Below are 25656 nucleotides of genomic sequence, written 5' to 3' on the forward strand. Positions count from 1 at the left end.
GCATTTATATATTTTTCCAGTATATTTTGGAGGAGGAAATAACCTTCAAGAAGAAGAACAGTTGGGTGACAACAGGGGGAATGAGAGAGAAGCGCTTTGGGCCGCTTGTCTTTTAATTCACTATGGCCCAGGAGTGGGTGTGCGTGTGTGTGTCTATGTGAGTGTGTTTGTGTGGAGGCTTTTGTCTGATGTTTTGTGTCAGTGGGCCTCTGTTTGTTTGATGTGTGTGTGTGTGTTGTATTACTGTCAGTGTGAGTGGATAGGAGTTTGTTTGGCTTTGATAGTGAGTCGCTCTTTGTAGACAGATGGTATACCCTCAGATCTCTGTGGTCGGACGACATGCAATATTGCCAGAAAGAAATTCCCATTGAACTTTGTTTGGAGCTCTACAACAGATCACTGTGGCTGCCTCCCAAATTACACACTATTCCAGAGTGCGACATTCAGGGGATCTATATTTTTCTTCACCGGACCTCCTATGGGCTCCTGGGACCTCCTATGGGCCTAATAGTAAAGACATGTCATTTAACGGTAAAAACATTTGTATTACCTTCCATTTGGCATGAACACAACCAGTCGAGATGTTTTCATCTTATTTTCTGTCATGGATCCCTCCGGAACTTTCATTACACACACTTGTCCCCGATTCCCACTGATTAGTACTTGTATAAGTGTGACCTTTGGTTTCCATTGGGCTGTCGTTTATTGTTACAATTACTTTTGGTGCGTGTGAGTACCATGTGCTGTGCGATTTGGGCTTTCGTGCCTTTGTGGATTGAGCAGATGATTACGGGTCTCGTCCAGTGTGTTAATCAGTGTGCGCGTGTGTTATTTATTATAGGTACTCCTCGCTCTTTTGTTTGGGTTTCAACCCTGTATTTTGTTTAGTGTTTGTTTGGTCTTCGTCCCTGTGTCTTTACACGGCACGCCATAATTTTGGTACAATAAAAACCCCTATTATGCATTCCTGCGCGCTGTCTCCCGAATCTCTTCATACCAACAAGACATTTTCAAACAAATCACTTCAAAAAGTAGGCTACCTGCGTATGTTCGTCCACCTCAAAATAATTCCGGCGTCCAAACAGTGCACTGTGCTCCATTTGATGAATGGAAAGAACTATTACAAAACACCAAAAAGTTTTATGATATTCGGGGATTGTCACTGGGTCTACACTTTTGTAGCCTGAATTATGTGATGCGTCTTGCTGACAAAAGCACCGCTCTAGTAGAAAGAAAAGTTGGCACACCTGAAAATGTGCTGATATAAGGGGCTGTCAAATTAAATAAAATGTTATTGGTCACATACACATATTTAGCAGATGCTATTGCGGGTGTAGCGAAATGCTTGTGTTCCTAGCTCAGTGCAGTAGTATCTAAATACAATTCACAACAATACACACAAATCTAAAAGTAAAAGAATGGAACTAAGAAATATATAAATATTAGATTTAGCCATGTCGGAGTGGCATTGACTAAGATACAGTAGAATAGAATATAGTATATACATATGAGATGAGTAAAACTGTTTGTAAACTTTATTTAAACATTATTAAAGTGTCTAGTGTTCCATTATTAAAGTGGCCAGTGATTCCAAGTCTATGTATATATGTATATAGGTGCAGTCCCGGGATGACAAGTGCAGACATATAAAGATGTTTTCTTTTAAGACCATGACACAGAGGTGGGGGTGTTTGTTTAATTTGGAATAAACTTTTATTTAAATATTTGCCACTGTAGCAGTACAAATTGCGAGAGTGTGATTTTGTTGCATTAAGGGGGGGAGAATGCTATTCATTGACTACAGCTCAGCGTTCAACACGATAGTGCCCTCAAAGCTCATCACTAAGCTATGGCCCTGGGACTAAACACCTCCCTCTGCAACTGGATCCTGGACTTCCTGACGAGCCGCCTCCAGGTGGTAAGGGAAGGTAACAACACATCTGCCACGTTGATCCTCAACACGGGAGCCCCTCAGGGGTGTGTACTTAGTCCCCTCCTGTACTCCTTGTTCACCCACGACCTCATGGCCAAACATGACTCCAACACCATCATGAAGTTTGCTGACGACACAACAGTGGTAGGCCTGATCACTGACACCGATGAGACAGCCTATATGGAGGAGGTCAGAGAAGCGGCAGTGTGGTGCCAGTACAACAACTTCTCCCTCAATGTGAGCAAGACAAAGGAGCTGATCGTGAACTACATGAAAAGGCGGGTCCGAACAGGCCCCCTTAACATCAACGGGGCTGTAGTGGAGCGGGTTGAGAGTTTTAAGTTCCTTGGTGTCAACATCACCAACGAACTATCATGGTCCAGACACACCAAGATAGTCGTAAAGAGGGCATGACAAAACCTTTTCCCCCTCAGGAGACTGAAAAGATTTGGAATGGGTCCTCAGATCCTCAAAAGGTATGGCAACTGCTAAGCCTTCAACCGCAAGACACTACAGAGGGTAGTGGGTACGGCCCAGTACATCACTGGGGCCAAGCTTCCTGCCATCCAGACCACTATACCAGGCGATGTCAGAGGAAGGCCCAAAAAATTGCCAAAGACTCCAGACACCCTAGTCATAGACTGTTCTCTCTGATATCGCACGGCAAGCGGTACCGGAGCGCCAAGTCTAGGTAAAAAAGGCTTTTTAACAGCTTCTACCCCCAAGCCATAAGACTCCTGAACAGCTAATCAAATGGCTACCCAGACTATTTGCATTGTCGCCCTCCCCCACCCCGATTTTTACACTGCTGCTACTCTCTGTTTATTATCCATGCATAATCACTTTACCTCTACCTACATGTACATACTATTACCTCAACTAACCTGTAGCCCCGCACATTGACTCGGTACTGGTACCCCCTGTATATAGACTCTTTATTGCAATTTTATTGTGTTTTACATTTTTTACTTGAGTTTATTTAGTCAATATTTTCTTAACTCTATTTTCTTAAAACTGCGCTGTTGGTTAAGGGCTTGTAAGTAAGCATTTCACAGTAAGCTCTACATCTGTTGTATTCGGGGCATGTGAGAAATAAAATTTGATTTGATTTGTAATTCCATCTCAATAGTGTCTGTGTCCCTGATTATATGGAGCTAGCTATGCAAAGCCCTCGAGTGATTTCATTGATTAATTTTGACTCTGGCCATGGTTATACACACACACACACACACACACACACACACACACACTCACACTCACACTCACACTCACACTCACACTCACACACTCACAACATGGCCGACGCCAGAACGAATCCGTTGGACGGGCATTTCCATAGCGGGGCACATTTCTTTCACTTTTTAAATGTTTTTTTTAATAGTAAAGACATCTAATTTAACTGTAAAAATCTATTACCTTTTAATGTGGTATGAACACAACCAGTCTTGATGTTTTCATCTGATTGTCAAATATATCACTTCATTGGCGAGTGTTAGTGAGTGTTAGTGAGTGTTAGTTTTGTTTTTGGGGAAGCTTACAATTTATCCTACCATTTCTACAATCTGCGTGCCAGTTTTCATATGAACATTTTTGTGGAACAGTTTTATTTCAATAATACATTTTTGTTTCTCAAAATCATTGTCACTTGGTTAATCATAAAAATCACAATTAAAATGATACAAATCTAAAAGCTAAAATTCAACTAATGCCGGAGCACCAGCCTCTGCCATATGGACACATTGATACACCGTGATCCATTGGCGGCTAAAGAAATGAGCGCATGGAACTCAGAGATAGTCTATAGGCAAATGCAGCAGTAGCCCATTGTCCATTGTCAACTAAGTAAAAATACATAAAGCCAACAAATAAAAATTGAAGAAAATATCATGATATAAATTCACGTACTTTCAATCGCGTTCCTCTCTCTACTCCGTCTGTCTGACTCCCTTTCGATCTGTCTTGAATTCAGTTATTGCTGGTGAAGTGCAACATTGTATCAAATCAATCAACTGGGTCCTGCTAAAGCTGTTGCTAGTGAACTTACAAAATTGTACCAACTAGCCTATTCTGAGCCCTTGGAGTTTCCGTACCAGCTCAGGCACATTCACTCCCTCAACATTAACAGGACAGAGAAACCAGGCACATACTCATTTCTCACATGGAGCACTCTAAACAAAAGACAATGAACATTTTTACAAAACACTATGATGTTTATGAAATAAACCAATACTTGTTTCTCACAAGTGTAGCAGGCTGTGAACTCTGCAAATAATGTTTCCACTCTGAGAATGCAGAATGGTAAATGACTGTAATTAATACATGCATTAACAGGAATTCGTGTAACCAAATGACAGGATTAACAGTACATTTATTACTGGTGACGTATGTAATGAAAAAATGTATAAAAAGAAACATCAAAGGGCAAAACATTCACACAATTAAAGAATGAATGCACAAGAATTGTCAGGAGACAGCAGAGAGCATTCTGGAGTGCATGTATTCTAGAGTGCATATATCTTCACCACCCCTCCCTCCCCTTGTTCTTGTCTCAACATGTTGAGTGATTTGATTTATTACTGTACAGACAAGAGTGCATGTATAGTTTTGGCAAATGTATTTCAATGTACTTTAGGGGAAGCTTAGCTTATAGCCTGTTGGATGCGCCACCTTTTCCATAAATGGTTTACCGTCGCACGTTTGTCAAAAATAATTCCAATTACTGTATGTAGCCCATGTATCTGATTCTGTTTGGCCAAAAAGAGTATGACATGCCATACTCTTTTTGGCCAGACAGCATCAGATACATGGGCTACACATACTGAGACAGAGGGGCGCTTTTGCTATCGGATGCTTTATCTGAGATTGATGGATCTTTCTGTCAGCGCAAATCTTGGTCAAATAAATTATCGATATTTACATATTTGATTTGGATGGGCAAGGACGTACGGGAGGGCGGGCCAGGCCCCTTAAGGTCCGGCCATAATGCAGGCCCTGACACACACACACACACACACACACACACACACACACACACACACACACACACACACACACACACACACACACACACACACACACACACACACACACACACACACACACACACACACATTGTTTATTGATGATGCTCGCCTGCCCTCTGCTCTTTCGGGGGGAGAGCCCTGCTGGTCAAATGGATTATGGACTTGAACTCCTTCTCTCCTTCTATAAAAGACGGTGTGCGTGTTTGTGCGTGCACATGTGTGTAGGAGAGCGGATATAATGATTGGATACGGAGGGGTCCTGGACTTCAAACCCAAGGTGGGACACTGTAAAGGTGGAAGCTCAGTGGTCATGGGGTAACCTGGCCTTTCATGTCCACTTTGGTCCGTTCTGTCAAGTGAGACCATTGAACCAGAGTTCAATTGAAGCCAGAGTGGGGTCGACGGCTATCATATAGCACTGTGAGAAGCTGAGAAAGAAAAGTGTAGCGTTAGCCTTGTGCTCTTTTAACACGAGCTGACTTGGATTGGCCCTATGTTTTTGGCATGTTGAAGCTCAGTGTAATACTATACAGTGTGCAACCTTTTTCTTGTGAGATCAAGTTCTGTAACTGCTATAGCCTGCCGCCATCACGCTTTCCCTCTTCTTTCAAACTACCCGTGAGTTCTATTGGCTGCTGTATTTAACATTGAGGGAAAAAAGAGCTTGCGTCCCTCTTGGAATAGTCTTTAAGAGCTCAACCCATTCTATCTTCATTTGGACTTTTTTTCACCCCTCATCCCTCCATCAAAAGGGTTGTCAATGCCCTCATCTCCTTAGGAGTAGTTAGGGAACATCTTAAAAGAAATAATAATATATGCCATTAGCTAACGCTTTTATCCAAAGCAACTTACAGTTGGAGTTACATACATTTGTTGTATGGGTGGTAACTGCCGGAATCGAACCCACAATGCTGGCATTGCGTAACAGATGTGAAATGGCTAGCTAGTTATCGGTGGTGCACGGTAATAGCGTTTCAATCGGTGACGTCACTAGTGGTTCCCCTTGCTCTGCAAGGGCCACGGCTTTTGTGGAGCGATGGGTAACGATGCTTCGTGGGTGACTGTTGTTGATGTGTGCAGAGGGTCCCTGGTTCGCGCCCGGGTCGGGGCGAGGGGACGGACTAAAGTTAAACTGTTACAATTGCAAGTACTCTACCAAATGGTCTACAGATGACCACTAATGATTTGAAGTGCTTGATGGTTGACTGTTCCCTCATCCCCTCAGAAGTGCTATTCTTGGGGTCTTGACAGTTCCCTCCTTTCCTTAGAAGTGTTTATCCTCGGGGCCCTAGGGAGGTCGGGATGGTTGTACTGACCAGGTGACAGAACTCCTGAAAAGACAACCCATCAGATGCCCACCCACCCTTATTGGACAACACACTCAATCTAAATCCTTAAATGTTTCAGGACCCCCTCTCTCACCACCCTCCATCCATTGCCCCCTCCTTCCATCCCTCTCTCTCTCACTCCATCCCTCTCTCTCTCTCTCTCTCAACTGGCCAGTTACACTCCATGAAGGCTCCAATCTCTTTCTTGAACCCACTTAACCGTCCCCAAACTCTCGACCCAGGTGTTTTCTTTCCCTTCTTCCTCCCCTTCCTCCCTCCTTCCTCTACTCTTTTCTCATCCATCTCGGTATTTATTTATTTAGTTTGACCCTGTTTTTCCTCCTTTTTCTTCTTCTTCTCTTTTCCTTTGAAGAAGGGAGCGGAGAGGATGGGATGTGCTGCGCAGGGCTGGGTCTTCACGGCTGGTTGGTCCCACGGTGGATGCATTATGCTGATTGGTTTCTGTGTGCGACGTGTTGGCTGTGCTCCCCTTTGATGTGGCGTGATGGCGTGCTGTGCCAGGGTGGCACAGAGTATAGGAGGAGGAGGAGGAGAAAAAGCAGAGGAGGGGGACGGAGAGGAACAAGAGGGAAAGGAGCACCTCCTAAGTGGCCCTTTATCGCCACTTAGGAGGTGCACTGTAAACGTTCCCAATCTTGAAGAAAAGAGGATGGAGGAGAGGTTGGGAATCCATCTGTTATATTGTTCAGAGTAGCTGTCCAGTGTTGGATAAGATATCTTCATATCAGACCTGGGTTCAGTATAACTTTTTTGTCATCTCAAAGTCTGTGGTTTCTGAGTTATGCTAACCACATTGCAAGGGCAATGCCCCTGAGGAGATAAATAAAGTTGTTTTGAATAAGGACCATCTGTTTGTCACACTTTGACAGTAGTCTATGCTTGTATAGTCTATGTTGTGTGAAGTGCTGTAAAATATTTAAGAAACACTACTTTAAAGTACTACTTAAGTATTTTGGGGGGGTATCTGTACTTTACTCTTTATATTTGACAAATTTTACTTCACTGCATTCCTAAAGAAAATCATGTACTTTTTACTTCATATATTTTCCCTGACACCTAAAAGTACTCATTAAATTTTGAATGTTTAGCAGGACAGGAGCATGGTCCAATTCACGTACTTATCAAAAAAACATTTGTGGTCATCCCTACTGCCTCTGATCTGGCAGACTAACTAAACATAAATGCTTGTAAATTATGGCTGAGTGCTTGAGTGTGCCCCGGTCTATCCATAATTAAAAAAGCAAGATAATTGTGCCGTCTGGTTTTCTTAATATAAGGAATTTGAAATTATTAACACTTTTACTTTTGAATCTTAAGTATAATTGAGCTATGACATTTACTTTTGATACCTAAGTATATTTCAAACCAAATACTTCTAGACTTTTAATCAAATAGTATGTTACTGGGTGACTCACGTTTACTTGAGTCATTTTCTATTAAGGTGTCTTTACTTTTACTTAAGTATGACAATTGGGTACTGTTTCCACCACTGGCTGTAGATACTAATAGCCTAAGTGTGAATGTGTCTGAAAGCTCTGCAGACCTTCAGTGGCTATTGAAGCATGGCCATGAAAACATGGCATCTCTTAGCTCCCTAAAGGACCTGAGCATAATATAATTCTGGAAATATTCTTGCAAGATTATGGTGCAATGCATCTGTGTCAATGGGATGCAATGCATCTGTGTCAACGGGGTGCAATGCATCTGTGTCAATGGGGTGCAATGCATCTGTGTCAATGGGGTGCAAGGCATCTGTGTCAATGGGGTGCAAGGCATCTGTGTCAATGGGGTGCAAGGCATCTGTGTCAATGGGGTGCAATGCATCTGTGTCAACGGGGTGCAATGCATCTGTGTCAACGGGGTGCAATGCATCTGTGTCAATGGGGTGCAATGCATCTGTCAATGGGGTGCAAGGCATCTGTGTCAATGGGGTGCAATGCATCTGTGTCAACGGGGTGCAATGCATCTGTGTCAACGGGGTGCAATGCATCTGTGTCAATGGGGTGCAATGCATCTGTGTCAACGGGGTGCAATGCATCTGTGTCAATGGGGTGCAATGCATCTGTGTCAATGGGGTGCAATGCATCTGTGTCAATGGGGTGCAATGCATCTGTGTCAACGGGGTGCAATGCAAAGCAATTGATGCGTCAACATTTGAATTGTATCTGTTCCTATTCAAATAACTGAAAGCCATACTGTGTCTAATGCATGAATTTGAATGAACCATTCGGGTACTTGGTATTCATTATTAATGATATTTATTAATTTTCCTCCCACTCGCTCTCTTTCCCTCTCTTTTTCTCCCTCCACAGTTGTAGTGTTGTACGTTCAAGGCATCGGGACAAAGGAGTGGAGAGAGGTGAGTGAAAGGACTATTTATTATTGATCTTATACAGTATGTTGTACTGTATCAACATATACTGAACAAAAATATAAACGGAATATGTAAAGTGTTTGTCCCATGTTTCATGAGCTGAAATAAAAGATCCCAGAAAAGTTCCATACGCACAAAAAGCTTATTTGGCTCAAATAATATGCATTCATTTGTTTACATCCCTGTTAGTGAGCATTTCTCCTTTGCCAAGATAATCCATCCACTTGACAGGTATGGCATATCAAGAAGCTGATTAAACAGCTCATTTCATTTTTTTAAAATGTTTTAATTTCATCTTTATTTAACCAGGTAGGCTAGTTGAGAACAAGTTCTCATTTGCAACTGCAACCTGGCCAAGATAAAGCAAAGCAGTTCGACACATACAACAACACAGAGTTACACATGGAATAAACAAACATACAGTCAATAATACAGTAGGAAAAAAAGTCTATATACAGTATGTGCAAATGAGGTAGGCTAAGGGAGGTAAGGCAATAAATAGGCCATGGTGGCGAAGTAATTACAATATAGCAATTAAACACTGGAATGATAGATGTGCAGAAGATGAATGTGCAAGTAGAGATACTGGGGTGCAAAGGAGCAAGGTAAATAAATAAATACAGTATGGGGATGAGGTAGTTGGATGGGCTATGTACAGGTGCAGTGATCTGTGAGCTGCTCTGACAGCTGGTGCTTAAAGTTAGTGAGGGAGATATATATCTCCAGCTTCAGTGATTTTTGCAGTTCGTTCCAGTCATTGGCAGCAGAGAACTGGAAGGAAAGGCGGCCAAAGGAAGAATTGGCTTTGGGGGTGACCAGTGAAATATACCTGCTGGAGCGCATGCTACGGGTGGGTGCTGCTATGGTGACCAGTGAGCTGAGATAAGGCGGGGCTTTACCTAGCAGAGACTTGTAGATGACCTGGAGCCAGTGGGTTTGGCGACGAGTATGAAGCGAGGGCCAGCCAACGAGAGCGTACAGGTCGCAGTGGTGGGTAGTATATGGGGCTTTGGTGACAAAACGGATGGCACTGTGATAGACTGCATCCAATTTGTTGAGTAGAGTATTGGAGGCTATTTTGTAAATGACAACTCTGAAGTCGAGGATTGGTAGGATGGTCAGTTTTACGGGGGTATGTTTGGCAGCATGAGTGAAAGATGCTTTGTTGCGAAATAGGAAGCCGATTCTAGATTTAATTTTGGATTGGAGATACTTAATGTGAGTCTGGAAGGAGAGTTTACAGTCTAACCAGACACATAGGTATTTGTAGTTGTCCACATATTCTAAGTCAGAACCGTCCAGAGTAGTGATGATGGACGGGCGGGTAGGTGCGGGCAGTAATCGGTTGAAGAGCATGCATTTAGTTTTACTTGCATTTAAGAGCAGTTGGAGGCCACGGAAGGAGAGTTGTATGGCATTGAAGCTCGTCTGGAGGTTAGTTAACACAGTGTCCAAAGAAGGGCCAGAAGTATACAGAATGGTGTCGTCTGCGTAAAGGTGGATCAGGGAATCACCAGCAGCAAGAGCGATTACACAGGTGCACCTTCTGCTGGGGATGCCACAGATGTCTCAAGTTTTGAGGGAGTGTGCAGTTAGTATGCTGACTGCAGGAATGTCCACCAGAGCGGTTGCCAGATAAATGAATGTTAATTTCTGTGCCTATGTTAATTTTTGTGCCAATGTTAATTTCTCTACCAACGCTGTTTTAGAGAATTTGGCAGTACGTCCAACTGGCCTCACAAATGGAGACTACATGTAACCACGCCCAGGAACTCCCCATCTGGCTTCTTCACCTGCGGGATTGTATGAGACCAGCCACCCACACAGGTGATGAAATCGTGGGTTTGCACAACCGAATACTTTATCCACAAACTGTCAGAACCCGTCTCAGGGTAGATCATCTGCGTGCTCGTTGTCCTCACCAGGGTCTTGACCTGACTGCAGCTCTGCGTTGTAACCGACTTCAGTGGGAAAAGGCTCACTTCCGATGGCCACTGAAACGCTAGTGAAGTATGCTCTTCACGGATGAATCCTGGCAGAAGGCAGACAGTGTGTATGGCATCATGTGGCCGAGCGGTTTGCTGATGTCAATGTTGTGAAAAGAGTGTCCCATGGTGAGCGGTAGGGTTATGGTATGGGCAGGCGTAAGTTACGGACAATGAACACAACTGCATTTTATCGATGGCAATTTCAATGTTCAGAGATACCATGACGAGATCCTGAGGCTCATTGTCATGCCATTCATCAGCCGCCATCACCTCATGTTTCAGCATGATAATGCACGCCCCATGTTGCAAGGATCTGTACACAATTCCTGGAAGCTGAAAATGTCCCAGTTCTTCCATGGCCTGCATATTCACCAGACATGTCACCCATTGAGCATGTTTGGGATGCTCTGGATCAACAGTGTTCTAGTTCCCGCCAATATCCTGCAACTTCATACAGCCATTGAAGAGAAGAGGCCACAGGCCACAATCAACAGCCTGTTCAAATCTATGCGAAGGAGATGTGTCGCTCTGCATGAAGCTAATGGTGGTCACACCAAATACTGACTAGTTTTCCGATCCAGGCCCCTACCTTTTATTTAAGGTATATGTGACCTACAAATGCACGTCTGTGTTCCTAGTCATGTGATATCCATAGATCAGGGCCTGATTAATTCATTTCAATTGACTGATTTCCTTTTATGAACTAACTCAGTAAAAGCTTTGAAATTGTTGCATGTTGCATTTATATTTTTGTTGAATGTATATATGCCCTTGGAAGAAAAAGTAATTATTTGAAATGATAGATTTTACAGGTATCATACAGTATCTCAAGAGAATGTCTACTGAAAACCCAATGCTATAGGGCTGGCTTTCATAAGGTGTGTAACAGTTCCAATGGTGGAATGAAAGAGTCAGGTGCAGAGAGCAGGGTAATCTCAATCAAGTGGATATTTATTTCTTCCAAAAATAATCACATAAACAGCGACGCCACACAAACAACGGGCGCGTCAAAATGCTGTCCAATAAAAGTAGGACTGAAATCCACTATAAGAAACACCACCAACACAAACAGAAAAACAAGCCCGCACAAAAGTCGGCGGGCCAACTGGGTTTAAATACCCCCTAACCTAAACACAAAACAGGTGATACAAATTAGACCAACTCAAAAGAAAACAGAAAAGGGGATCGGTGGCAGCTAGTAGACCGGAGACGACGACCGCCGAGCGCCGCCCGAACGGGAAGAGGCACCATCCTCGGCGGGATTCGTAACAAGGTGAATCGTCACATCGGTTTCAAAAAGTGATGAATTTCACAACAATATATCATTTCTTTGCAATGGTATTTTGAAACGAACGCCATCGATTCGACTTATAGAACCCAGTCCTAGTATAAATTATATATACTATATATCTTTTTTATGGTGCTGAAACCTTTTTGCAACAGTATGAAACTCAGTTCTATGGATTCTTCAGTTGTTATTCTCCAGAGGTACTGAATAAAATGAATGGAACGGTAATGTTTGCCTGGAAATGCAGGGAAAATGCACTCATGGTAACACTGTCTGGTCCTCAGGTGTCAAAGCATGTGGCCATCTCTGAGACAGGGTATGATTTCACAGAGGGGAAGACAAACATGTAGTCTACAGGAGTATACAGTGCATTCGAAAGTATTCAAACTCCTCGACTTTTTCCACATTTTGTTACGTTACAGCCTTATTCTAAAATGGATTAAATACTAAAAAATCCTCAGCAATCTACACACAATACCCCATAATGACATAGTGAAAACAGGTATTTAGACATGTTTGCTAATTTATTCAAATTTAAAATAGAATTATCTCATTTAAATAAGTATTCAGACCCTTTGCTATGAGACTCGAAATTGAGCTCAGGTGCATCCTGTTTCCATTGATCATCCTTGAGATGTTTCTACAACTTGATTGGAGTCCACCTGTGGTAAATTCAATTGATTGGACATGATTTGGAAGGCCCACACCTGTCTATATAAGGTCCCACAGTTGACAGTGCATGTCAAATCAAATCAAATTGTATTGGTCACATATTTAGCAGATGTTATTGCGGGTGTAGTGAAATGCTTGTGTTCCTAGCTCCAACACTGCAGTAGCATCTGACTGGGGCAGCAGGTAGCCCAGTGGTTAGAGCGTTGGTCCAGTCACTGAAAGGTTGCTGGATCGAGTCCCTGAGCTGACAAAGTAAAAATCGGTCTTTCTGCCCCTGAGCAAGGCAGTTAACCCACTGTACCCCGGGCACCGAGGATGTGGATGTCGATTAAGGCAGCCCCCTGCACCTCTCTGATTCAGAGGGGTTGGGTTTTAAATGCAGAAGACACATTTCAGTTGAAGGCATTCAGTTGTACAACTAACTATGTATCCCCCTTTCCCTAGCAGTGCAGTAGTATCTAAAAACGATTCACAACAATACACACAAATCGAAAAGTAAAAGAATGGAATTATGAAATATATAAATATTAGATTGAGCAATGTTGGAGTGGCATTGACTAAAATACAGTAGAATAGAATACAGTATATACATATGAGATGAGTAAAGCAGTATTTAAACATTATTAAAGTGACTAGTGTTCCATTCTTAAAGTAGCCAATGATTCAAAGTCTATGTATAAAGGGCAGCAGCCTCTAAGGTGCAGGGTTGCTTAACCGGGTGAAAGCTGGCTAGTGATGGCTATTTAACAGTCTGATGGCCTTATGATAGAAGCTGTTTTTCAGTCTCTTGGTCCCAGCTGACCTCGCCTTCTGGATGATAGTGGGGTGAACACGTTGTGGCTCAGGTGGTTGATGTACTTGATCTTTTTGGCCTTCCTGTGACATCGAGTGCTGTAGGTGTCCTGGAGGGCAGGTAGTTTATCTCCAGTGATGCGTTAGACAGACCGCACCACCCTCTGGAGAGCCCTGCGGTTGCGGGCGGCGAAGTTGCCATACCAGGCGGTGATACAGCCCGAAATTATGTTCTCAATTGTGCATCTGTAAAGGTTTGTGAGGGTTTTGGGGCCAAGCCAAATTTCTTCAGCCTCCTGAGGTTGAAGAGGTGCTATTCGCCACACTGTCTGTGTCGGTGGATCATTTCAGATCGTCAGTGATGTGTACGCAGAGGAACTTGAAGCATTCCACTTTCTCCACAGTGGTCCCGTCGATGTGGATAGGGGCGTGCTCCCCCTGAATTCCACGATCAGCTCCTTTGTTTTATTGCCGTTGAGTGAGAGCAAACATCAAGCCATAAGGTAGAAGGAATTGTTTGTTGAGCTCTGAATCAGGATTGTGTTGAGGCAGAGATCTGTGGAAGGGTACCAACATATTTCTGCAGTATTGAAGGTCCCCAAGAACACAGTGGCCTCCATCATTCTTAAATGGAAGAAGTTTGGAACCACCAAGACTCTTCCTAGAGCTTGCCGCCCGCCCAAACTGAGCAATTGGGGGAGAAGGGCCTTGGTCAGGGAAGTGACCAAGAACCCGATGGTCACTCTGACAGAGCTCCAGAGTTCCTCTGTGGAGATGGGAGAATCTTCCAGAAGGACAACCATCTCTGCAGCACTCCACCAATCAGGCCTTTATGGTAGAGATGGTTTATGGTAGAGACCTCTGATAACCAGGTGGTGAATCGCATCTCTGCATGTCTGGCAGACATATCAGTGTGGATGACGGATCACCACCTCAAGGTGAACCTCGGCAAGACGGAGCTGCTCTTCCTCCCGGGGAAGGACTGCCCGTTCCATGATCTCGCCATCACGGTTGACAACTCCATTGTGTCCTCCTCCCAGAGTGCTAAGAACCTTGGCGTGATCCTGGACAACACCCTGTCGTTCTCAACTAACATCAAGGCGGTGGCCCGTTCCTGTAGGTTCATGCTCTACAACATCCGCAGAGTACGACCCTGCCTCACACAGGAAGCGGCGCAGGTCCTAATCCAGGCACTTGTCATCTCCCGTCTGGATTACTGCAACTCGCTGTTGGCTGGGCTCCCTACCTGTGCCATTAAACCCCTACAACTCATCCAGAACGCCGCAGCCCGTCTGGTGTTCAACTTTCCCAAGTTCTCTCACGTCACCCCGCTCCCCCGCTCTCTCCACTGGCTTCCAGTTGAAGCTCGCATCCGCTACAAGACCATGGTGCTTGCCTACGGAGCTGTGAGGGGAACGGCACCTCCGTACCTTCAGGCTCTGATCAGGCCCTACACCCAAACAAAGGCACTGCGTTCATCCACCTCTGGCCTGCTCGCCTCCCTACCTCTGAGGAAGTACAGTTCCCGCTCAGCCCAGTCAAAACTGTTCGCTGCTCTGGCACCCCAATGGTGGAACAAACTCCCTCACGACGCCAGGTCAGCGGAGTCAATCACCACCTTCCGGAGACACCTGAAACCCCACCTCTTTAAGGAATACCTAGGATAGGATAAAGTAATCCTTCTAACCCCCCCCCCCCTTAAAGGAGTTAGATGCACTATTGTAAGGTGGTTGTTCCACTGGATATCATAAGGTGAATGCACCAATTTGTAAGTCGCTCTGGATAAGAGCGTCTGCTAAATGACTTAAATGTAATGTAATGTAAATGTAATGTAGAGTGTCCAGACGGAAGCCACTCCTCAGTAAAAGGCACATGGCAGCCTGCTTGGAGTTTGCCAAAAGGCACTGATGAATCCAAGATTGAACTCTTTGGCCTGAATGGCATCACGTCTGGAGGAAAACTGGCACCATCCCTATGGTGAAGCATTGTGGTGGCAGCATATGGGGATGTTTTTCAGCAGCAGTCACTGAGAGACTAGTCAGGATTGAGGGAGAGATGAACAGAGCAAAGTGCGGAGAGATCCTTGATGAAAACCTGCTCCAGAGGGCTGAGGACCTCAGACTGGGGCGAAGGTTCACCTTCCAACGGGATAATGACCCTAAGCACACAGCCAAGACAGCGCAGGAGTGGCTTTGGGACAAGTCTCAATGTCCTTGAGTGGCCCAGCCAGAGCCCGGACTTGAACCCAATCAAACATCTCTGGAGAGACCTGAAAATAGCTGTGCAGTGGCAGTCCCCATCCAACCTGACAGAGCTTAAGAGGATCTGCAGAGGAAAGTCCCCAAATACAGGTGTGAAAAGCTTTTAGCATCATACCCAAGAAGACTTGAGGCTGTAATCGCTGCCAAAGGTCATCAACAAAGTACTGAGTAAAAAGGGTCTGAGTGCTTATGTAAATGTAATTTTTCAGTTTTTTATTTGTAATACATTTGCAAAAAAAAAAAAAAAAAAAAGTTTTGCTTTGTCAATATGTGTTAATACATTTTAGAATAAGGCTGTAACTTAATAAGGCTGTAAAGTCAAGGGGTCTGAATACTTTCCGAATGCACTGTATATGGCTCTGGAATGCACTGTATATGGCTCTGGAATGCACTGTATATGGCTCTGATTATGTGATTCTCATTACAGAAGTGGTCTACCTGTAGTGCCTTAGTGGGTGGAGGGAATCGACCACACACTTTATCAATTAATAATGGTTATTCAGCATTGTTAGCTGAATATCTTCTTATGGCTGGGATCCCGTTAACGGGATCGATATGACACCAGCCAGTGAAAGTGCAGGGCGCCAAATTCAAAACAACAGAAATCTCATAATTAAAATTCCTTAGACATACAAGTATTTTACACCATTTTAAAGATAAACTTGTTGTTAATCCCACCACAATGTCCGATTTCAAAAAGGCTTTACCACGAAAGCACAACATATCATTATGTTAGGTCAGCACCTATTCACAGAAAAACACAGCCATTTTTCCAGCCAAAGAGAGGAGTCACAAAAAGCAGAAATAAGGATAAAATGAATCACTAACCTTTGATGATCTTCATCAGATGACACTCATAGGACTTCATGTTACACAATACATGTATGTTTTGTTTGATAAAGTTCATATTTATATCCAAAAATCTCAGTTTACATTGGCGCGTTATGTTCAGTAATGTTTTGCCTCCAAAACATCTGGTGATTTTGCAGAGAGCCACATCAATTTACAGAAGTACTCATAATAAACATTGATAAAAGATACAAGTATTATACATGGTACTTTAAACCTCTCCTTAATGCAACCGCTGTGTCAGATTTTTTTTAAAAAGAGTACAGCGCTCAGAGCCCAAACAAGCCATGAAGATATCCGCCATGTTGTGGAGTTAACAGATGTCAGAATAGCATGATAAATATTCACTTACCTTTGATGATCTTCATCAGAATGCTCTCCTAGGAATCCCAGTTCCACAAGAAATGTTTTATTTGTTCCATAAAGTCCATCATTTATGTCCAAATACCTCCTTTTCGTTCGCGCGTTCAGAACACAATCCAAACTCACGACGCGCGGGCAAGTCCATGCGAAGGTTCAGACGAAAAGTCATATTACAGTTCGTAGAAACATGTCAAACGAAGTATAGAATCAATCTTTAGGATGTTTTTAACATAAATCTTCAATAATGTTCCAACCAGATAATTCCTTTGTCTTCAGAAATGCAATGGAACGCAAGCTAACTCTCTCACGTGAACGCGCCTGGTCAGCTAATGGCACTCTGCCAGAGCCCTGACTCAAAGAGCCCTCATTCCCCCCTACTTCACAGTAGAAGCATCAAACAAGGTTCTAAAGACTGTTGACGTCTAGTGGAAGCCTTAGGAAGTGCAATATGACCAATATCCCACTGTATCGTCGGTAGGCAAAGAGTTGAAAACCTACAAACCTCAGGTTTCCCACTTCCTGGTTTGATTTCTTCTCAGGTTTTTGCCTGCCATATGAGTTCTGTTATACTCACAGACTTCATTCAAACAGTTTCAGAAACTTCAGAGTGTTTTCTATCCACATCTACTAATAATATACATATATAAGCAACTGGGCATGAGTAGCAGGCAGTTTACTCTGGGCACCTTATTCATCCAAGCTACTCAATACTGCCCCCAGCCATAAGAAGATATACAATAACAATGCAATCAAAAGTAACTTTTCAAAATGCCTGTGTTGCAACAATGTTACATTGTTAATGTGACACTCTCTCGCAAGTTCATTAGCAATCATCTAACAATAACCCATGTAATAAAATGAGAAAAGAAAACTTAAATATGCCCCAGATGGTGAAGATACTGTGTAGCTATCTATATATTTAGCAGTACATGTTTTATCCACGTGTGCTAGTGCACCCAACTGTAGGAATCTAAGCATTCAGATGATGGTGAACCAGGGATGTTGAAACAACAAGGAAGACCCTCTATTGAATGAACAGTTTCATTTTTTCGAGTGAGATCGTGGCTATTACTAGGGCATAATCAAGGCATAATAGGGCCTAAAAGGGTGGAACCGAGCCTAACTGGGCTTAACTGGTCTGAACAGGTTCTATCCAGTTCCTATTAGGATTCTCTCCCATCCTCTGGTCTAGGGACTCCATAATAAATCACAATTCTTGTCAGTCAGACACAGCCAGAGGGAAGGCTTAACCATGCATGTGTGTGTGAAATGCTCTGTGACAGTCACATTGAGAAAAAGCCTCATACAAATAGAATTTAATTGGCAAAAGTCATTCAAGATAAGTATTGGTTTTTGGAGTGAGTGATCAAAACATTTTTGTTCACCCAAAATTAATTTGGGAAGCGGTCCTTGAAATGCTATTGGAACGAACCTAAGGGAGCAAAAGCATAGGATATGTGAACGAGGAGTATTGTGATGTGCTCTCTCTCTCCTCGGGATGTAAAAATGAATGACAATTAATAGGATTTTTTGGAACCAGGGTTACACATGTAACCGTTTTTGCTGTTGTTGCTCCTGATGCTTTCCTATATCTCTCAGATGCATTTAGACACCAATCCATACTTCCTTTTGATTTATTTTTGGACTATCTGTTTTGCCATGTATCAATTTGTTATTCAATGCATTTATATAGGCTAACAGCAGTAAGGCCAAATTCAATGTTACATCAAATATAAACAGTTGAAGTCGTAAGTTTTACATACACCTCAGCCAAATACGTTTAAAATCCGTTTTTCACAATTCCTGACGTTTAATCCAAGTAAAAATTCCCTGTCTTAGGTCAGTTAGGATCACCACTTTATTTTAAGAATGTGAAATGTCAGAATAAGAGTCGAGAGAATGATTTATTTCAGCTTTTATTTATTTCATCACATTCCCAATGGGTCAGAGGTTTATATACACTCAATTATACACTCCTTGCTCGCACATGCTTTTTCAGTTCTGCCCACAAATTTTCTATAGGATTGAGGTCAGGGCTTTGTGATGGCCACTCCAATACCTTGACTTTGTTGTCCTTAAGCCATTTTGCCACAACTTTGGAAGTATGCTTGGGGTCATTGTCCATTTGGAAGACCCATTTGCGACCAAGCTTTAACTTCCTGACTGATGTCTTGAGATGTTGCTTCAATATATCCACATCATTTTCCTACCTCATGATGCCATCTATTTTGTGAAGTGCACCAGTCCCTCCTGCAGCAAATCACCCCCACAAGATGATGCTGCTACCCCCATGCTTCACGGTTGGGATGGTGTTCTTCGGCTTGCAAGCCTCTCCCTTTTTCCTCCAAAGATAATGATGGTCATTATGGCCAAACAGTTCTATTTTTGTTTCATCAGACCAGAGGACATTTCTCCAAAAAGTAAGATCCTTGTCCCCATGTGCAGTTGCAAACCGTAGTCTGGCTTTTTTAATGGCGGTTTTGGAGCAGTGGCTTCTTCCTTGCTGAGCGGCCTTTCAGGTTATGTCGATATAGGACTCGTTTTACTGTGGATACAGATAATTTTGTACCGGTTTCATCCAGCATCTTCACAAGGTCCTTTGCTGTTGTTCTGGGATTGATTTGCACTTTTCGCACCAAAGAACGCGTCTCCTTCCTGAGCGGTATGACGGCTGCATGGTCCCATGGTGTTTATACTTGCGTACTATTGTTTGTACAGATGAACATGGTATATTCAGGCATTTGGAAATTTCTCCCAAGGATGAACCAGACTTGTGGAGGTCTACAATTATTTTTCTGAGGCCTTGGCTGATTTCTTTTGATTTTCCCATGATGTCAAGCAAAGAGGCACTGAGTTTGAAGGTAGGACTTGAAATAAATCCACAGGTACACCTCTAATTGACTCAAATTATGTAAATTATCCTATCAGGAGCTTCTAAAGCCATGACATCATGTTCTGGAATTTTCCAAGCTGTTTAAAGTCACAGTCAACTTAGTGTATGTAAACTTCTGACCCACTGGAATTGTGATACAGTGAATTGTAAGTGAAATAATCTGTCTGTAAACAATTGTTGGGAAATTACTCTTGTCAGTAGATATCCTAACCAACTATCCTAGCCAAAACTATAGTTTGTTAACAAGAAGTTTGTGGTAGGTTGAAAAACGAGTTTTAATGACTCCAACCTAAGTGTATGTAAACTTTCGTCTTCAACTGTATGCCTAAAATTCTAAATCAAATAGCTAAATGATCCATGGCATGACCATCTTAAATCTTATATGTAAGCTTACTGCCCTCCTCAACTTTTTAAGTCACCAACCGCCACTGGCTGAATTATAAACGTTTGATTTTTACTCTTCCCAACTTTATTTTCTATTCACACGTTATAAAATAACCTGGCGCCAGCTGAAAAGTTACTTCTCTGTGAACGTTTCACTGAGTTTCCACCCTTTAATTTCCCATAAAAGCATGATGAGCTCCTCAGTTTTTCTCTCAATCTATTTTCCAACACTATTTTAATAAATAAATCCATCTGGACAAAGGTTGGAGCCGAGCCTGGACTTCACCATATGCCTCAATTTCCAAGTCTGCTGCCCTCCTTACCTCAGGCCATGCTGCGGTGCAGTTTAATCACTGTGTGAAAGATGCCCACTATGGCTACCACTAGAGCTACTGTACTGCTCTCTCACCCGTAAGAAATATGGGTCTCACCACCCTGGGTTGTGTTCATGAGCAGGCAACATTTTAAAACATTTGGCAACGCGAATCAAAAATAGGTTAGTCCCTCCCCGTTTCAGGATGTTTTCTTCCATTTGATGCCAGATTAACACAGAAGTGTAGATAGGTAGTAGAGGATGTATGGAGGTAGTGTGGAATTGTGAAAGTTGGCTCAGGGGATGTTTAGATGCAATTAGGTTAGCAGCAGAGATGTAATTTTTTGTCTCACGATATGGAACAAGATAATTAGTATTAGTTTCACCAGCAGTTCTGCAAAGCCAAGTTGACTACAATCCAAAGCAAGTTAAAACAATGTCAAGAACAATCCAAAACGCACAGGAACAAGTTTTTGGACCAGAACGACAAAGCCTTCAAAGCCGCTTATTCCTCGTTGAAGTGTGTGTGTTCGTGTGTGTGAGTGTTTTTGTCCATGTGGCAGGCAGGCTGTACCAGGGTGCTTCAAACTCCTCATTTGAAGCCTCTCTTCTCTATCTCTTTCTCTTGTCTCCCTCGACGCTAAAGAGGCTTCATTAGGCCAACTCCAAAGCACCTGACTGCATTCAGCGACACACTGTGGGATGCCACAGCGATGCTAATGATGCTAACCTACTTTCTAACGAGTTCTTTCAGAATAACAATGATTGCTCTCAATTCACGACCCACGGTGAGCGGCATGATAAGTGACATTCGGCGGCCACTCTCATTTTGGAATACATTTTGGATCTCGGCGGTATCCTGTTCGCATGAGCTTCTCTCTCTCCCTGTTTTTCTCTATTTCTCTCTCTTTCTCTCTCCTCCCTCTCTCTAATTCTCTAAATCTCTCTCCCCCTCTTCGCTCCACTTTTGTTCCACTTGCAGTCAAGATGGTTCATTATGGAGAGAGACTGAATAGAGAGACAGACAAACTTTTCCACTGATTACCTCGAAGGCGCTCTTCTTCTTCTCTCGTTGTCGTCGTACCCGGTGGCTCGTACTGTGATTCTGTAGAAGGAGCTCCGTGCAGCACTTTCAATCAGACATGTTAGGACAATGTTGTCTTATGTTATTCACTGTGTGACAAGCAGCATAACAAATTGAAAGTGGGCAGGTGATGCATTGTGGGTCTCAGCTGTCACTGGAGATATGAAACATCACCAACTTCATAAACGGTGTAGGTAATACATAGCTTACGTATTAAACGACATGGAGAGGTAGTGTCTTGAACTATGAGGGGTCATTTGACAGACCACATAACAGTTCCTCTTCGGAACGTGTCTCCGTTGGCGCCCGCTCTCGGGGGTAGCAGTATGATATCAACACTGCTTCAAGCTCGTCCCAAAGGCTCGTCCCTAAGATGGTGCCATACTGGATGGCTGCCATTTTGTAAGCTCTGTCCCAACTTTGCTATTGTGTGATTATTTTGTTGTTTATTTTTACTTTATTTTCCCGAAACGTATCCGCTAGTATTTATTTTAGCTGACAATAACTTCAGATCAGCAGTTACTTACCCCAATTCTAGCTTCAACTTCGACTCATCTGCCCTGGGCTCTGTAATTCCGACCCAAATTAAACACCGCGTACCTGGCCCCCTTGGTTAGCGCGCACTGCGCCCGGCCCGCCACAGGAGTCGCTGGAGCGCGATGAGACAAGGATATCCCTACCGGCCAAACCCTCCCTAACCCGGACGACGCTATGCCAATTGTGCGTCGCCCCACGGACCTCCCGGTCGCGGCCGGCTGCGACAAAGCCTGGGCACGAACCCAGAGACTCTGGTGGCGCAGCTAGCACTGCGATGTAGTGCCCTAGACCACTGCGCCACCCGGGAGGCACCCCTATACATATCTACCTCCATCACTCCAGTATCACTGCACATTGTAAATATGGTATTGGAACTGACCCTGTATATAGTATGCTTACTTACTTACTTATTGCGTTCTTCATATTACTTCTTGTTTCGTGTGTGTTTTCTCTAGTATGACATTGTTATTGATTATTGCATTGTTTAGTTTTAAGTTTTGAGTTAGCAAGAAAGGCATTTCACTGTACTTGTGCATGTGACATTTAACTTGAAACTTAAGGACCCAGGCAGTTGTTAATTTATAGCGCGCGCATCTGCGCGCGCACACACACACACACACACACACACACACACACACACACACACACACACACACACACACACACACACACACACACACACACACACACACACACACACACACACACACACACACACACACACACACACACACACAGTATATACACTGAGTATACAAAACATGCTCTTTCCGTGACATAGACTGACCAGGTGAAAGCTGTGATCCCTTATTGATGTCACTTGTTAAATCTTCTTCAATCAGTGTAGATGAAGGCGATGAGACGGGTTAAAGAAGGATTTTTAAGCCTTGAGACAATTGAGACATGAATTGTGTATGTGTGCCAATCAGAGGGTGAATGGGAAAGACAAAAGATTTAAGTGCCTTTGAACAAGGTATGGTAGTAGGTATCAGGCGCACCGGTTTGTGTCAAGAACTGCAATGCTGCTGGGTTCTTAATGCTCAACCGTGTGTATCACGAATGGTCCATCACCCAAAGGACATCCAGCCAACTTTACACAACTGTGGGAAGCATTTGAGTCAACATCGGCCAGCATCCCTGTGGTACGCGTTCGACACCTTGTAGAGTCCATGCACCGATTAATTGAGGCTGTTCTAAGGGCAGGGATGCAACTCAATATTAGAAAGGTGTTCTTAATGATTGGCATCCTCAGTTTATATACTACAGGGCCACGCTCCTTCTGAGTATCGACTGTCTTAATAAGCAGTGAGGGATGAAACGAGTGATGCAACTGCAAGTCAAAAGCCGCCCTCTCTGACATCTCTCCCCCCCCCCCCCCCCCCCCCCCCCGCCTCCTCTTTGCCACCGCCACCACCCTTCTTCCCCAACCACCTCGACACCTCCTGACGCTCATACCTCACTACTTGTCATGTCATCCACTACGCTCGGCCCACGCACGCCCACACGCACACACAAATACGGAACAAAGCGACAGGAAGAGTTGTCTTATAAATCTATTGACTTTGCTGCTCTTTCATGCTGCTGAGATATGAAATGAATTCAAATCTGTAGATCTGTCCTTTATGGATGACACTTTTGAGTACAGCGTATTTGGACACCGGTCATCAATCTTCCAAGTTTCCATCAATACCAGCTACATGCTACAGCACTTCTTGCTTCTCTCCTCCCACCTGTTTGTCAGGTGTTGTGGCAGAACACAGATCATTAGCTCTTCTCTGCTGCCAGAGAGCATGAGGGAACATTGGGACAGCGTATGCCCATTTTCCAGCAAAGCGGCTCACTTAATATTTAGTTTCGTATTGCAGCAACAAACTTTGTGATTTGATATAACACAAAAATACATAAGTTGCTCTAGCCAGAGACAACAACAAAAAAATCTAGAGGATAAAACACAATAAAGCGTGAATGCTGAAGTCAAGGACTGAATCCATTTCTAGGAGAAGCTGAGAGAGCACTGATTGATTACTATGATAATCAATGATGATTCTGGTTTGACAGGTGAGTGGAATTCACTCCCCATTCTTAACCACGCTAAGGGTGTTGGATATGTGCTGCAGGCGACAGCTTTACTAGCCAGACCAGCCTCAGGCACAATTATTTAGGCATTCTGAATATGTTTTCAAGCCATCAAGTGACGATGATGATGTGACCTCTTACAGTATTGCCTCATTTCTCTCTTTCTCTCTTCTTCTCTCCCCCTCCTCCTCCCTCCATTGCCCATTCCGGAGCAGTTTGGCCGAACGGAAGTGATTGATAACACGCTGAACCCGGACTTTGTGCGGAAGTTTGTCCTGGATTTCTTCTTCGAGGAGAAGCAGAATCTTCGCTTTGATGCGTAAGTGGAGACCTCGTTTCGCTCTTTCCCTATATTCCATTCCTCCTCTCGTTTTCCTTCCCCTCCTCTCTTTTATACTCCTGTCCATCAGACAATGACTCTAGAGGTTTCATTAGCAATGTTCACTCCTCCACTCTTAATAATCTCTTGATTTACTAAAGGCCCAATTCAATCAAACCAGGGTCGTGTTCAGTTGGGCACATCGTAGAAAAACTTTTTGCAACAGACAATGAAAATCGGTGTTCTTATTAGACAAGCACAGGTAGTACATCCCTGTTTCACTCGATAAGAAGACATGTAGACCAGTATGATCCTCTCACCTCTATGTACAACTGCATTAACATCATTTTATTGGTTAAGAACGTTGAATCAAAAGCGCATTCTTGCAGCATTTTGCAGGACATTTACTTTTTGACTTATCTGGAAAAGTCTGATCTATAAAGTTAGGTCCCTATAAAGTTATTCAACAAACTACTTTCAATCCCAACACCAACATTATAGCTCCCATTTGCCTCGAATCCACTCCCAGCTCTCTCTCCACTGCGAAGGCAGCTCACAGTAGAAGCCAGGGTTGGAGGGAGTTGCGGGCTGTTGTGGGATGTTACTGTCCAAACTTCACTTCTCCCCCAGAGAAGGGGGGATCGATAGCCTCAGCAGGAGGCCGGAGGAGGAGAAGAGCAGAGGCCTCAGCGTGGGGCAGGTTGAGGTAGCCGGGGCCGAACCACCCCCAGATCTGTCACATTGATTAGACCACACACACACACACACACACACACACACACACACACACACACACACACACACACACACACACACACACACACACACACACACACACACACACACACACACACACACACACACACACACACACGCGCGCGATCAATACCGCCGTCAAAACACCAACCGATCACCACTGCCAGATCCACCACGCAGACAGAAAGCATTAGTCAAACAAGAAGAAGCAAATAATGTAACAGAAGGTTGATACCAGTGTAGTCGGAAGGCATACAACAGTGGTTGCTGTATTTCGTTCAAATCTTGTCAAGCAGGAGGAAGAAAGTCAAACATTATTTTAAGAAAAAATGATCTTTGTTATAAGATGAGTAGCCGACAAAAGATGTGCTTTTAAAGAGAGTTGGATATAAAAAAAACTGT

The 25656-nt window shown here is 43.5% G+C and overlaps 1 protein-coding gene across 1 annotated transcript in view; it reads left to right on the forward strand.

Moving 5' to 3' along the window:
* The window catches only part of LOC129841104 (copine-9-like), a 215800-nt gene that overhangs the window by 40680 nt on the left and 149464 nt on the right, over positions 1-25656 (forward strand). The window contains exons 3-4 of the mRNA XM_055909215.1: positions 8618-8664; positions 24395-24498. Coding sequence (XP_055765190.1) covers positions 8618-8664; positions 24395-24498 — 151 coding nt within the window. The remainder of the gene's footprint in view (positions 1-8617; positions 8665-24394; positions 24499-25656) is intronic.

This window comes from Salvelinus fontinalis, chromosome 3, assembly GCF_029448725.1.
Source record: "Salvelinus fontinalis isolate EN_2023a chromosome 3, ASM2944872v1, whole genome shotgun sequence".
Classification (NCBI taxonomy): domain Eukaryota; kingdom Metazoa; phylum Chordata; class Actinopteri; order Salmoniformes; family Salmonidae; genus Salvelinus; species Salvelinus fontinalis.